The 15,655-nt window shown below is 50.2% G+C and overlaps 4 protein-coding genes across 4 annotated transcripts; 2 read left to right on the top strand and 2 right to left on the bottom strand.

Annotated features, from left to right (window-relative positions):
• Window positions 1–248: 248 nt before the first annotated feature.
• On the bottom strand, window positions 249–2,236 carry J3458_012675 (uncharacterized protein). The gene has a single exon (XM_007814787.2). It carries the CDS (start codon window positions 1,954–1,956, stop codon window positions 445–447), a length of 1,512 nt encoding a protein of 503 aa, XP_007812978.1. The 5' UTR covers window positions 1,957–2,236; the 3' UTR covers window positions 249–444.
• Window positions 2,237–7,122: 4,886 nt separating this feature from the next.
• J3458_012674 (uncharacterized protein) lies at window positions 7,123–8,243 on the bottom strand (the record flags this gene model as incomplete). The annotated part of the gene is made up of 2 exons (XM_007814789.2): window positions 7,123–8,039; window positions 8,108–8,243. 2 exons carry the CDS (start codon window positions 8,241–8,243, stop codon window positions 7,123–7,125), a joined length of 1,053 nt encoding a protein of 350 aa, XP_007812980.1.
• A 2,931-nt stretch (window positions 8,244–11,174) lies between these two features.
• On the top strand, window positions 11,175–12,029 carry J3458_012673 (uncharacterized protein; the record flags this gene model as incomplete). The annotated part of the gene is made up of 1 exon (XM_066120091.1): window positions 11,175–12,029. Exon 1 carries the CDS (start codon window positions 11,544–11,546, stop codon window positions 12,027–12,029), a length of 486 nt encoding a protein of 161 aa, XP_065974913.1. The 5' UTR covers window positions 11,175–11,543.
• Window positions 12,030–13,881: 1,852 nt separating this feature from the next.
• Window positions 13,882–14,617, top strand: J3458_012672 (uncharacterized protein; the record flags this gene model as incomplete). The annotated part of the gene is made up of 2 exons (XM_007814790.2): window positions 13,882–14,087; window positions 14,155–14,617. The coding sequence occupies 2 exons, from the start codon at window positions 13,882–13,884 to the stop codon at window positions 14,615–14,617; spliced, it is 669 nt and encodes a 222-aa protein (XP_007812981.2).
• Between the last annotated feature and the right edge of the window lie 1,038 nt (window positions 14,618–15,655).

Raw genomic sequence — 15,655 nt, 5'->3', positions numbered from 1 at the left:
TACCGAAGAAGCCCAGGCATGGCGAGACACGGCTAGCCCGAATGCGGTGGTGTTCCCAACTACGATGGGACTGAGACAGAAACGCGGTGCCGAGACTCTGCATTCATCCATGGTCGGTAAACTCGCCTGGCCTTTGGTCCGATGCCGACCTGGCCACCAGGCGCAGCAGTTTGATACTAGACACGGATGCCGGTGAATGGGCGGACGGCAGCACAGTTGCATACACAGAGGCGTATAACACGGCTGTCCAAGCGTCAAGATGGAATAACATGCACCTATATATATGTACCTGCACGTGTAAGTGTCACAGCTTTATAAGAACAAACAAAGTGGCCGCCCAACGCTGCAACGCCATGTAACGATATCCGCCCAGAATTACGCATCAGAATTCGCTGTTGACCAAAAAAAAAAAAAAAAAAAAAAAAGAAAAAGAAAACGCTCCATTCATTTCCAATCCCACCACAGCTCAATGACCTCGTCCCTGGGCACATGTGCGCCCCCCGAGGCACCAGCAGCATCCCCGGCTCGGTGCACATAGATCTGGCGCAGATTGTCGCCGACAACCTCGGCATCGAGCAGGCGATAGCTCTTCTTTTCGGCGGCAGGCACCTTTTCCCGCATGGGACCCAGGCTCCATTCCCAGCTGGCCGGGTCGGCGTCCCATGTGTCCTCGGTGCGGTGCAGGGGCAGGGCGTCGGCGCCGCCCTTGTAGACGGCGATGCTGAAGCCGTTGGACAAGACGGTGTCGGGCCCGAAGCGCCACCGCTGCAGCACGCAGCTCCCGCAGAAGAGGGCGGCCTTGGCCATCTTGTCGACGGGCGCCTGGTGCCACGTCTTCCAGTGGTGCAGGCTGAGCGGCAGGCGGCCCGACTCGTAGAAGCCGCTCAGGTCGCCGGCAAAGTCGAGCTGGTGCAGGCCCGGCACCTGCGTGAAGTTGGTGGCCGTCTTGGCCTCGACGCAGTACCGCAGCATGCCGTCGCCCTCGCGGATCCTGCTCTCGGCGAGGCACGCGTCGACGTTGGGCCCGAGCAGGCGCAGCAGCGGCACCGACAGGAAGACGCCGCCGCCGCCGTAGGCCATGCGGCCGTGGAAGCTGACGGCGTGGCTGTTCTCCGAGAGGCCGCCGACGTACGCCGGCACCGAGGCGTCGTGCCCGTCCAGCACCCGCGCGACCGGGTACAGCGACGGGAAGAAGGTGTCGTCGTCGATGACGACGCCCCATCTGGTGCCGGCGCCCGCGTGCTCGAGGAGATGGCGCACGGCGACAAAGTGCTGCTCGTTGACGCCGACGGCCGGGTCGGCCGGCCGCGTGCCGATGAACCGGACGCCCGCCCGCTCGTACTGCGCCGTGAGCCTCCGCATCTGCCCCTGCGAGAGCTGCGCGTCCGTCACGATGGCGAGCAGCCGCGCCTCCGTGTTGCCCAGCCAGTGCCTGAACTGGGGGATGGACTGGGCGAGCCGCTCCGACGACGACGCCACCGCGAAGAGGAACTCGGAATAGTCGCGCCGCGGAAACGGCGGCGGCACCTGCACGGCGATGGGGTCGCAGCTTGAGGCCTCGTCCGCGGCTGGTGCGGCGCCGCGGCAGCCGTGGTTCAGTTCCACGACGCGACTGCTGCCGGGTTGAATCAGCGGCTGCTCGTGGCTCGAGACGACGTCCCGCGAGGCTTCGGCGCTGCGCAGGCCGCGGATGCACCGTTTCTGATGGACGATTTGCCGGGTGAGGTTGTAGCTGCTGCGCCTCAGATGGTCGAGATCGGATCGGCATGGTTTGGGGACGCGCAGCTTCTCGGGCAGCGCCGCCTCCAATCCCAGGGGCAGGGCGTACTGCAGGCGAGATTCTGAGCGTTCAAACGCGCCCAGACAGAGTAGCAACAGGAAGAGACAGGCCATGAGAACAAAGGCCGGCGTCCTCCTGCGGACGGGCACCTTGAATGGCCGGACTGCGACGCCCATGATGAGGACTTGTCTGAGGGGTGGAATGTTGTCTCCGCCCCGGTTAACCAGGTCGACAAGGTGGTAGTATCGAGAGAACCATTGGGAGAAGAAAAGGCAAAGAACCTCGTAATCGGCCTGCTATCGAATGTGCGGGAAGCGCTCGAGTCGTCGTCGTGAGGTCTGTGGGTTGAATATTGTCTTCGTCTGCGCCGAGGTTTCTCCCAGGTGAGTTCTACCAAGGCGATGGATGTATCGAGTAAATGTACAGGCACAAAAGAAGCAGCGGGCCGGGGAATTTTTGTTCAAAAACCAAAACACGACGCAAACGGAGCACAGCACCGGCGAAGGGAACCCCGGCAGTGGCGTCATGATCTACCAACTGTGTCACTGGCCGCCACAAATAGACCGGATAAAAAAGTCAAATGTTCCCAGGCATAGCCCCTTGTCTACAAGACGTTGCAACCTGGGCCAAGACGGGGTAGCGCAGCTTCAGCGCCTGGCCTCTGTGATGGCTCTTTGACGGCGTCTTTTGCCCGTCACCGTCGTCGCCGTCGACGGCGCGTTTATGCGTCCCGCTCGCTCGAACAAGGATTACCCATCCGTCTTGATGGGCGCAACCAAGCTATTGGCTGGTTGCAATCCTGTAGAGAAATAGGTTCAACAGAAACCCAGATTCGATGAGATGACGGGCCAATTTGCCATCTCTGGTGACACATGTGGCAAGGAAGAGCCGAGTATTTTTGGCAGTCGGGTCATCTCCGTCGCAAGGACCGTCTCCAACCTTGCCTACAACATGGCAAAAGGCCATCATTGCCGAATTGCTACTCCCAGCCGAAACAGAGCCCACTTTTTGGTTGAGACTGTCGATCGCTGCAATCGCCACCAGGCGAGTCAGACACACATTATGGACAAGGTCTTGAGCTGGTGTGTGGCGGCCGTGATTGATTGCTCGTCTTCTTCCTGGCTTCATCTTGGCTGCGTCGAGTCTATCAATACCTGTACTCGGCATCTTCATCGTTTGCTCGTTTCCAACAACCATCTGCGTTCGCAACCCCTGCCAACATCGCCAAGCGGATATCCCCAGCTGAGTCTGGACCTTGACCGTGCCACCATGATCAATTGGCCCAGGGCTCATGGCTCATGACTGGGGACATTGGCAAGTCATCAATCCTGCCTTCCCCCCTGAGGTATAAAGTTATAAGCGACCCACGTGGGCCAAAGCTTGACCTGAAAGCTTGCTTGCCGTCCCTGTCCAGAAGCTGGTTCTTTGCAGTAAGTTAGTCATTAAAGCTGGACCAACAATCCTTCCACGCCACGGCTACCATCGGAGGCTTCACTTTTCCAAGTCAATTGGCCCGAAGAGTCGGCGGCGCCAGCCACAGCCAACGCCGTGCGCCCATTGCCATGACGATCAACAGGCTTGAAATGGTTACCAAAGTTGTCAACATGCAAGCCATGAAATCAAGCAGATAGATTGACATGTCGAGCCCTGCGACTTCTTTGTCCGGTAGCCGAGTAGTCCCGTATCGTGTCACCGGCCTACGCAGGCATCACCGTGTCATACGAAACCCTCAGACTGCGACGGGAAAACTAGACGGTGCCCTGGATCGCCATGAACAGCTGCGTATATTGTTGAAATCTCTACCATGCGGCTTGTGAGCGCAGACGTTACCATTCCCTTTACTATGTACCCCAGGAGTTTTCCTCAGATAAGCCATGTTGCGTCCTGGAAGCAGTCAGACCACGATTCGCCCTGCCTAGCACACTTTTGCGCAGCAACGACGTTCCGGGCGCCAAAGTTTCCGTATAAATGGACGCACCCGTCACCTTGCCAGTGGATACGGTGTTGGATGAGCTCGTCGAGCTGTATCTTTACAACCCACACCTCCGACACGTGGCTAAAAAACATGTCTGCAGTCCTGGGGACCTGTAACAGGGGTTAGTTAAATCTGGTCATTTCCCGTCCCATATTGTTTCTGTGCGTCCCTGAGCTGCCGTGCTGAGGTGTATGAACCCATCGGTCTGATCTAGTTCTGATGGTGGGTAGACGGCGGGGATGGGGTCTGGTGGCGTAGACGTGGTGATTTTGTAGACATATCTTGGTCTGTTCAATCGACGTGATTCCATCTGATATTACTGTGTAATGAGCGGTATGTGACTTTACGCGAAATGGTTGAGGCTTTGGGGGGATTCGGCCGTGCGGGGTGGTGAAGCTGCGTCGGATGGAGCTGCGAGAGTGAGAACTTGCTACCTCCTGGCATGACCGACTGCCGTGTAAACGGAGCTTAAGTTACTTTCACTGCTCTCATCGCAAAGAGAAGCTGGTCCGTCAGCTCGGGCTGATGTAGCATCTCCACATCCTGTACAGCCGCTCCACTGGATGATGCCTCCAAATTCGCTCATCGTTGCCTTGTCCACGGCTTCACAATACAAGGTATATGAAATGGCTAGAGTCTGAATTCCGTTGGAGACTTGTATAAATATGCCAGCAGCGATAGGGCCCGTGGCAGCATCTTCGTGATAGTAAGGGCCCTGGTTGAGCAACACGGTGCGGGAAGCCATGTAGAGAGATGATGAATATTGCAAGGGCCCAATACATTACGACATGATCAGCCCGGGGAGGCTATTAAGATGCCGTCGTGCACTAAGGGTGTTTTTCTGATTGCATTTAGAAATCTGTATCAGGGAGTGGGGTGGCAAAGGCCTTTTCTGAGAAGGCGCTTCTGTTCAGATGCTGCGCGATTTATGTCCAACATGTGCGACTTCTGCTGTCAGGAAAGACATGAAACATTGCTTCAGGTCTCCGAATGTAAGAACAGCCATCATTGTTTCTTCTGTAGACACTGCTCTCATAGCCATCACGTTTATAGCGTCAGTAAGCGAGCAGACGGAGTGCCGTTGCATCGTAACAAGCTGTCGCTTGGGCTCATTGTCGGGAAGTTTGCTTCCTCGGACAGCTATGCCATTTTCCCTATTCAGCAGTCTTTTCTATTCCATGAAAAAGGGTAGATTTTGCGTCACAACGTGTTGGAGCAGACTTGAACCCGTAGTGTTTCTTGGTGCCACCTTGTCCGGCATATTCAAGGCCTGAAACCTCCCTCTCTGCATCAAAGCCAAGGTCATCTCCTATTTCATTCCAGTAGAGTTAGTCACTTGATACAAGGGAAACATGAGTCTACAATATAGTCCCCCTTCAAATCTTCGCATTCCTTCTTGTCTCCGTAACCACATCGACACCAACATGATTTGCCACCAATGTTCCTCGCAACTGTATATCCGCTACAGTGTCTCCAACCTTAAGAACCTGGGTGGCGTTGAGACGAGAAATGCCATATCTTTCCTCTAGTATGGGCACCAGTACTTTTTCATAGCTAGCAGTGTCCGGCTTTCGGGTAGCTCCAACGGTCTTGTCGCCAACGATCTGATCTCTGGGTATATACTCGCTCAACTGCTTGTTCTCAAGGGCAGCAACCACTGCTGCTACCTGCTGACAATGGCAACTGGGATACGGGCTGCTCGGAGGTTCTCGAGCAAATCGCGAGCACTAGGAAACGCGCGAATAAGGGGCTGGCCGTGTTCGGCATAACGCTCACGATATTTAGCCGTCCAATAAGCCTCGGCTTCGGCGTCAGTTGAATATTACGAGGAAAGTCATGATTTTGGCAACAAGACGGATGAGAAGGACGGCGAACTGAAGACAAGAAAAGGATGGGAAGGTGCCCACCTGTTTTCCCGTTCGTGTAGAGGATCAACGAGGTGATTGGAGCCAACTTATGGCCCCTCCCGTTCGCTCCAAGCTACATATTGATGCGTGTTTTGCATAAGAGCTTGTCTGTGGCTCACCCGCCGAGAGACGTCATAAAACTGGTGCCGATTTGGAGATGGTGATTAAGGAACTGGCAGTTGGTAAAAGAGCAGAGTAATGAGTATAGTCATTGAAATTCTTAAAAAACTTAAGGATGCTAAATCTAACACGGAATATGAAAAGTAATAAGCGCTAGAGGTCTCAGGACCGTCGGTATAATAAGTAACCGCTTAACTAAGATCACATCGACGTTGTTACCCCACCACCCACAATTCTCCGTCGTGATATCTCACAATTACTCCAGAAACCGTCAAGGAAGACTCGTGTGATAACTATACCGCAAAAGCAATAAAGAATATAGGCTGACAGATGGCCAAGTTGTTTTCGGATTTTCAAAATCCGGGGTTGCTAAAGGGAAAAAAGACCTTGCCTTACTATTACATTTCCGCTGTTGGAATCCAGCAACCCCCCGCAGCAAAGAGGAGAATACCCGAGCTCAACCATAATGACCTTTCCTATTTTCAAGATAATGTCTCGGTATGTGCTAGACTGATTGTAGTATACAACAAAAGGGGGAAGGACTAGGATATCGTAGATGAATACGTCCATCGGCGCCATATGCATAGGCACTCTAGCTCTGTAATGCTATAGTACTATTTCTGACTCCAAGTACAGAGTTGGAGTTAGTAGAAATTATTTCTTCCATTCGGGTCTACTTTGCGGTACAATCAATCCGCTAGGATCTGTTCTATGTGAAAGCAATATCTAGGATGTTATTCCTCGTTTGGCGGCTAGGATAAACCTGATATAAACTCGTCTCGTCTAAATAAAGCACGTCGATCTACCAAACATATGCGTTATTATATCTTCAATCACTCTCGATTAATATCATAATAGCACATACAATCTAACACTTCTCTAATCCAAAAGACCCTTCGCTCTTCCAGAAACATCTCAGTCGAGAATGAAAAAGAATCGATCACCAAATATGCCGTTTTCATGGGATCTTCTGAGTTCAATTTGGGGGGGGGGAGGAGTCTTGGATGAATGTCTGGTTCACATCGTTTGTCCCTTATCATGGCAATTTTGAAATGTGAAACGGGCTCGACCTTTATCTGTGCAAGTAAAGATGGCCCTCTGCCCCCGTTCTTCTTGCAGCCAGCGTCCTCGCCTACTTGAGATAGTCAACGGTGATCTCAGTGTACGAAGTGTCGGTAATTTATTTGGGCGTATACATCACAGCACATAACCAAAGAAATACAATAATGACCGTGAGTACAAGTATTATGTAGCACTGTCCAGCGAAAGCAGTATCGAGTACGCTGAGAATGTAAAATTCTCTCCCTCAATAAGTTTTAAAGCTAATACTTTACGCTAATTTACTCGTATACAAATAAGCCAGCGTTGGGGCCTCTCGCAAAGATGGCCGCGTTGACAGAACCAAGCGGATTAATCACTGGTGCTTCAGTCACCACGCCACCGATAGATCGCCAGTCTCCCCAAGAGTTTCCGTTAAACTCCAACAGGTACACAGCATTATTCGCACCTTGTGCCGCAACCGTGATATACTTACCTCCCCAGGTTGTTGCCGATGGCCGGGACATAATAACTCCGCCCAGACTGATCAAATCGCTCCAAGCTACTCCATTCCACGTCTTTTGGAACAGAGCGTTATTTCCTCCACGAAAGAAGAGATCCAGTCTGTTTGGGGCAGTGGACACAGGCGTGATATCTTCAAGCACTGTCCCACCATGGTTATACCAGTCTGACCACAAAGAACCGTTCCAGGCAATGTGAAATACACTGTTGTCCGTGCCTCTTGCGAACACATCGAGTCGGTTGGCGCCCCAGGAAACTGCCTTTGGACTTCCTATAATGGCACCACCAAGGCTCTCCCATGCACCCCAGGCGGCTCCATCCCAAGCCCTGTGCCAGACTGCATTGTCTATACCGCGACCGAACAAGTCCAATCTGTCATTTCCCCACGCTACAGCACTAATATCACCGCCAAAGGCACCGCCTAGAGTTCCCCATGAACTCCAATAGCTACCGTTCCACCACCCGTGATAGCACGCATTGTCGGCACCAACAACAAAGGCATCAAACCGGTTGTAACCGCGAGACACTACAGTGACGTCACTGATAATAGAGCCTCCGAGGGCCTGGTAGCCTGTGTCACTAGGGCCCCATGCCGTACCTGGGCTGCCAGCCTGCCATTTGTGATATACGGCATTGTCGCTTCCTCTGACGAAGACATCTGTCCGGTCGGGTGCCCATGAGATAACGCCAGGGTGGCCTGTTCGTGTGAGACCAAGTCAATATGTACATATGTAACGGAGGAAGCATTGCTGTGAAAATACCTACCTACGATAGAACCTCCTAACGACTTCCAAGCCAGTGCCGCCGAGGCACGCTTTTCTTTGTCAACCGCCCTACCATTACACACTTGGGATGTAATGGCAAGAAGAGAAAGACCATACAGGAGACAATTTTTCAACATGTCGAGCGTGATTCATGAATTAGGGAGTATATGTTGGAAGCAAATCAGAACACGGCTAAAGGGGCCGAACCAGACATATTTATAGACGTTGAAGTGAATGCAGGCTCTTCGGATCAATCAGCAGAGAAAAACGGCCACCAGTACGTCTCTACCCCCGCGCGTAGCCTTTTGCAACGGCATCTTGTATAAATCACCGAGCCGAGACAGACATAAGGTCTGGATCATCCGTCATGCGGCGTCCTTGTTTTTCACTTGCATGAATGCTACCCATGAGATGTTCTCACCCCAAGCCACAGAAATATGCCAGTAGTTCCAAATCGATTCCTGCATTGACCCTGATTATCGCTCGTGATGAGAACATCCCATGTTGTCAAAAGTTGTCTCACCCCTCTATTACCCCCCTCCTCACTCCTCACTTAAGCGCAAAAGAAATAGTCAGTCCATGCCACTTATGCCGCAGAATGTCGATAAAATCATGTCATCAACTGGTGCGGGAGCAATACTCTTGAGCAAACATTTCGCCATTCAAGCGCCAAAATCGGCACCTCACAGCCAACTTATTGCTGATAGTAGGCCCAACGGCGCAACTTTGGTTTCTTCATGTGGCCCACTGTCAGAGTTGCACTCCGAAGAACTTCAGGGAATCATAGTTGGCTGGCATGTCCTCCGGCGAGAAACCTGTATGGCGAATCGATATTGCGACGCTGACATTTGTGAACACAATGACGTTGTTTTATGCGCGCTCGTAGGCAGAGGGAATGGCATGGGAGCATGGCTACATATGTAGCTGAAATAAATTATTGATACTTCTTACGTAATATGCATCGTTTAAGATCAGGTTCCCCTCCTGATTCGAGTGGCTCAAAATGCAACGGGGTGCCATTTTGGCCCGACTATGCAAGACCCCCCTCTCGATTGTTCACAGCCTCACTTCTTCTCCGCAGTATACTGTTGGGGAATTACTGCAGGCTGCCTGGTTGGATACATATTTTGAACCTCTCCATATGCCCTGCAAAGTGACATCTGCGGGGTTACAGTCTACATGATTCTTATGCCGTGGTGGCGAGATGTTTGATCCAAAGGGCGTCAAAGCTTGCGAATGTCGAGAATTGCAATAGATGCTTTATTCTAAGGACGGGAGGTCTCACATTCCATGCATTGTGTGAAGTCGGCGCCTCTAACCACCCAGAATCTAGCTATGCAGCTATCCCAGGCCCGCTTATAAGCAACTGGGCTGTACATGGACGCTGCTCGCAGCTAGCAAGCCGGATTTGACTCTTTTTCATAGAGATTTTAGTTAGCAAGATTACAAGCACAGCTATTCACACAAAAAGTCTCTTCCAGGTCGTAACACTTACAATATCACAGATTCCAAAGGAAAGTAGCCAAGTAGCCAGAAATTCAATTCCTTCCATGTTTAGGCACCAACTATATCAACAAGAATACAGAGAACACGAATATCCTTGAGTAAAACCCTAGAGTAATATATAGAGTAATACATCAAGTATTATCCAAAACATGCCTGGCAACTCTTGTACCAGCAGGTTGAGCTGCTGTTATTACCATTATTCACACTTTTAATGCCACCCAGCCTCATCATAGTATGGGTCTTCGAATGGTTCTAGATGATCACTCAGGTAGACATGGAAGTCGACGTGGTCCTTACATATATTTTCAATCGGCCCACGGGCCCGGGGATGCAGCATTCAAGGACGACATCCACCAGGAGGGCCACGGCGATTAGGCACAGCCTCGACAAATACGCTGAACCCATCACGTGGGGTCGACTGTAACGCGGAATCATACGTGTCTCGAGGAGAAGTATTATAGCTCTGCCAGTCGTGTGCTCCTATCTCCTTGATTAACAGGTCCGCGTTGCGGGCTTTTGTCCAGAATCTGCGTGTTTGTCGAGGGATAATTTCTCTATTGGCTGTTGGTTCCACTACATATACGTGTGGCCATTGTGGAAAGTATTGCGCTTCGACGGCTCTATTCCTGTTCTTCCTAAAATCGACGTAATCAGGGTAATTTGGATTTCTCCTAAAGGGGGATCCTAGGAAACCCAGAGAGGATACCGCGAGGAAAACGGTAACAGAGATCATAGAATACTTTATATTAACGTTTGACTGGGTGTTATTTTTTATTTCCACTCTCTTTTAATATTAAAGCTATTGAAGATGCGAATAAAAAAGAAGAAAAAGAGGAGAAATAAAACAAGTCTATTATAAAACTACTAAAAAAGTAAATACTATATTAATTTATTCTTATTATAGAGAGGTTCATATATAATAATTAATCTCTCTATTAACTTTTAGAAAAAAAAATCACAAAAAGAGCTAAATAAAAGGCATTTAATAATACTATATTTTAGACGTACTTAAGCTAGGGAACCGTAACTACGAAACAGTAATATACATTATAGATACTTTTCGTCGGTATTGCCGCGCACAAACTCACACGCTTCTGTTGTTCATCTCCCGCCACGGCCTCCTACACTTCGCCCAAGTAGTTACTGCTTACAACGTGCTTATTCCCAAGAGAAGCAATGTCAAACCGGCCCAACCTTGGTCCATCTCGGCGTCGGGCTCCACCTGTCTCCGACTGCTCCGACTGCTCCGACCGCGAATCCGATGCCATCGGCTTGTTCAGCCCTAACTACCTGCAGGATTCCAATCATCCCCCCCTCCCCGTGCTTACAAAGAAACAATGCTATTACTAGAGAGGGGCTGTCTTACATGAGAGGCAAGGTCGGCAAAATAGAGACCGTTTCGCCGTGGCTCAAGGCATCACGACACAGGCGCTCTGGAACCTGGTGAGACAGCAGCAAGCGAAGACGGCCGTCATCTTCTAACTAGACTTGCCACATTTTGTATATATATAATGAGCTTCCTCAGGGTTATCTGGGATAGCTATAATTCATGGGGAATGAAGCAAACTAATCGGCAAAACATCAACACCACACATATAGCCCGGGAGAAACAGCAGCACGGCCATGGCCGCCTCCTCCACCAGTGTCTTAAAAGTTAATTGTCGGCCCGGACCAACAGGTCTCGTGCTTGCCCTTTAGTTGTCGAAATTCGGCGTCAAAGTCCATATCATTGACAAGGCAGAGCAAGCCGCAACTTCGACTCGCGCACTCACTGTGCAAGCGCGCACTCTCGAACTCTACGCCCTGTTCGATCCTGGATTCCTGGGCTTGCGAGCGCCGTCGTCGGAGAAGGCCGCAAGGCAGTCGCCTTCGACGCCTGGGTCAATGGGCGCCGGGCTTTCCATGCGCCGCTTGACCGGATCGGCGAAGACATGACCCTTTTCCCTTTGTCCAAATCTACCCGCAGCACGAACACCGAGCGAATGCTGATGGACAGGCTGCGCAAGGACTTTGGAGTATCTGTAAAATGGCAAAAAGAGCTCGTCGGCTTCAAGGATGAACATGACGCCCAACGGGTCGTGGTCTGGTTAAAGAGAGCAAGCGGCAAGGAACAAGTGGTTGAGGCAAATTACATGGCCGGCTGCGGTGGATCGCACTCTGTCGTGCGCAAGACTCTCGGCATCTCGTTTCCCAGCGGCATCTACGACCAAGTGTTTTACGTTGCCGATATTGTCGGCGCCGGTCCTGCCATGGACGGCGAACTACATGTATGTCTCGACCAGGCCGACTTCTTGGCCACCTTCCCTCTCGCAGGGCAGGGCCGCGCACGACTCATCGGCACGGTCCGACACAATTCTTTTGCCGTATCGCGTGACTTGTCCTTTGAGGGTGTGAGCGCCGCGCTATGGACTAGATGAAGCTCCAAGGGAGCAGGGTCGACTGGATTTCCACGTATCGCCTTCACCACCGGGTCGCAGAGCCTTTCGCAAGGGGCGCGCGTTTCTGCTCGGAGACGCCGCTCACGTTCATAGCCCAGCCAGCGGCCAAGGGATGAATACTGGAATCGGTGACTCTATCAATCTTGCGTGGAAACTGGCTGCCGTATTGGCAGGTGACGCGGAGGATGTCCTGCTGGATACACACCAAGAAGAAAGGGCTTGCTTTGCCAATCGTCTGGTTTCCACAACTGATCGCCAACTATGAATCCCTTTCGTCCATGACATGGCAGATTCACGTTTATGGGACTGCGACAAACGCCCTCACGACTTGGAGTAACAAGCACGGCCTGAGGTTGACGTCATTCAGCTGGACCTTTGGATGTGCTTCTGCTGGACTAACTCGTGATGCCGTCTATATACTACGACCCGATGGTCATGTGGCAATGGCTCGTGGAGTGTGGATGTTGATGCTATTGAGCGGTACTTCAATGAACATCAGATACGAATCTTCTCCTCTAGGGGATGAAATGAGAACATACCTTGATTCCTTATCCCGTTTTGGACCCTCAAGTATGCCGTGTTGTATTGCTGTATACTCTAGTCAGCTTCGCAATACCACGATACTTTCAACTAGGTCGCTTGGTGTGGAGCGCGTTGGAAACCATGACGCTTGAATGCTCCTCAAACATCGTTCTAAGCATAACTGGGTTTAGTTGCAACTAAGAAACCTATGATGGTACTAAATTGGAATCTTCAAGGGAGATCCTCAGTGTGGTTTGCCCTCAGCCTTCTTCCCGTGGAGTTGTTCGAACATTTTGAGATTTGTGGTAATGTGTAAAGACCACAGTCGGTCAGTCAATCTGGTTTGAATAACCCTCCCTATGCCAGGATATTGATTGAGATCAAGCATTGCTTTCATTAAAGTTTATTACATCTTCAAGTTCCTCGACTTGAGCTATGTCGGCGTTGTCACAAAGCAGTTGTCCCGCTTAAGACGCCGGAAGCGGCTTTGTCTCACCTTGGCTTGTTACTCAATATCGGCCATTAACACACCGCGAATGTCGTCATATCCTGTAATCAGTAGCTGAGCCCAAGTGGAAGAGGCCGGGGTAAATTGTCTCGGCGATGTAGAGATCAGACTCTGCTAGTTTGCTCTTAGGGTCCAGCAGACGACCTCGATGAAGGTTGGAGCCGCAGTTGCACTGGGCGATCGATGACGCCGAAGAGGACACAAGCGATCTTAACGTCTTTATCCACTTCTATTCAAATTCCACCTGTTCTGTTCCTCCACGGCGCCCGGAAGCTCGGTCCAGCATTGGCTGGATGTCGATCGAGATACGCAGTGGCGCAAACTTTACTTTAGCTGTTGGGTCACCGCCCGATGTTGACTAAACCGTGACCCTGACGACCAGAATAGGAATCGAAGCTCTCGAATTGGAATAGCAGAGCTCAAAATGACGTCTCTCTCCGTCGGATTTGTTGTTTTCCATCGTCTCGCGGCTAATGGAGCGATTCATCATGGAAAACCAGCATCATCGCTGTAACTCAGGGGTTCTGACAAGATAGCTAACAACCAAACCAATGACATAAGTTGTGACATCAATCGACCAAGTTTCCATATCGCCTAGATTCTTAGGGCGGTTATCTCCGACGTTATGTTGCTGGTGGCCTCATATGGTCTAAGGCTCGCTGAAGCTAATATATGCCCTTGATGACATGAGATTTGACGTATTTAATCCCGACACTTCCGCATCAAAGAAATTTTGAACCACACCATCAGCAATACTGCATTAAAACAGACATTAAATCACATAACATCACCTACAAAACAATGGAGAAGGCAAAGAAGGTAGTTTCCAACTTTCTCTCTCAGGATGGAAACCACAAGACCACAGTTGATGAGGACGTTCGAAAGCCCGTCACCGAGGAGCATGTCTATCCTGAGCAACACGAAAAAATCACCACTGCTGTTGATCGCGAAGTTCACCAAGACCACCATCAAACTGTGATCCAGCCCATCAAGGCCAAAGAAACACTGTATGTGAACCCCCGAACATGACGACTCACATTTTTACCAAAATGCTTACCTTTCGGTTGTATCTAGGCCCGAGAAACATACCCACAAGGCCGTTCCCGTTGAGCACAAAACCGTTGAGCATGGCAACAAGGAGGATGTTAAAGCTGCTTTGAAGCGAGATGCTGCAAACTATGTGAACAGTTCAACTACCCATGACACTAAACAGACGGCCACGGCTGCACCGGTACTTGAAGGAGAGCGTACGCAACACCATGTTCACCATCACGTTCAGCCCGTCATCGAGAAGGAGACTATCCAGCCAGAGTACGTCCACACTACTGTTCCGATTCATGAAACTCATAATGCTGCTCCCATCCATCACGAGACTACTGTGCTGCCCGAAAAAACAATGGAGGAGTACACTGCAGGTCGTGGAGATTTGCAGGCCCATTCAACTACCAAGGTGAAGGAATTCCCTGGTTGCCCGACGTTAAAGGATAAGAATTTGCAGTCAGAGAAAAAGGGTCAACGGGCTATTCATGGACATTGAGTGTTGAGAAGATCTGTTCGGAACAAGTTGTGTATTTTACAAGATGAGTGGTACCGGCTATGTCGTTTAATCTGTCACTCCTTCTATGATGAATTATCGCGTATACGAATCTAAACAACTTACTGTTTTACCATGAAATAAATCTTTGTTAAAATAAAAGATAAAAATAATGCATCGTATGTCATTGACATTGAAATAATTAAACCCCTTGTTCGCTCCAGTTTCGAGTGCACTCAATCCTTAACATGCCTAAGCAATTCATAGACCGGCTGGTTGTTAATGAAATTTTCGTGAATTCAAGCGATTTACAATTTTAAATGGCAGAATACACCTAATAAATGCCTACGTTTATATGCAGTGGCTCAAATAGTATGTCACACACACAAATTCAGCAGTGCCTTACGGTGATGCCCAATTTCAGAACCTACTCTTATGAGTATCTCCAGTACGGCAATGTAAACAATTCTGCAATAATCAGGTTCAAGGACGCCATTAAAAGGCATTCCCTTCTTCTCCCGCCAAAAAAGTTTTCCTTCTGTTTTACTCTCGTCGTCACACTGTAACATGCTGTAGATGGGAACATCCGCAGTCTCCAAGACTGTGCGCAAAGGAACTCATCATTTCGGCAATTGTGGAATGCTGGGTATACATGCTTAAAAACCACGGTTTGCCTAGAGACATCAAAGGCAGAGTATTTCCGGGTCGTGTTAAGAACACAATGTACTCTGCCTGCTCCACAAACGATTTACGATACCTGCTTCCCAGCAATCTTACCTAGACACACAAGTACTGGTGACAAAGCGGTGATGATTCTATGAGAGCGGCTCGGTGTTATTGTACCAACTTGGAACGACGGATAGAGGATCTGTGATGATAGTGTTAGCCGCGAGTTTTCCATTTATTTGCAAATGCAGTCGATTGTTCCTCCAGATTAACAATAATGCACAATATAACCACTTTCATATTTTAGAAAATGCACCTTCATGATTGCGAAAATTGGATCGACTACTAGAGTGAGCACTAGGTCTGGAGGTCGAG

This window comes from Metarhizium acridum (assembly GCF_019434415.1).
Source record: "Metarhizium acridum strain ARSEF 324 chromosome Unknown scaffold_269, whole genome shotgun sequence".
Lineage (NCBI taxonomy): Eukaryota > Fungi > Ascomycota > Sordariomycetes > Hypocreales > Clavicipitaceae > Metarhizium > Metarhizium acridum.
Note: the sequence above shows the minus strand (reverse complement) of the source record. Positions and strands in the feature narration are given on the sequence as shown.

Coding starts and splice junctions, on each gene's coding strand:
- J3458_012675 (XM_007814787.2), bottom strand. CDS start 1,956: ATGGGCGTCGCAGTCCGGCCATTCAAGGTGCCCGTCCGCAGGAGGACG.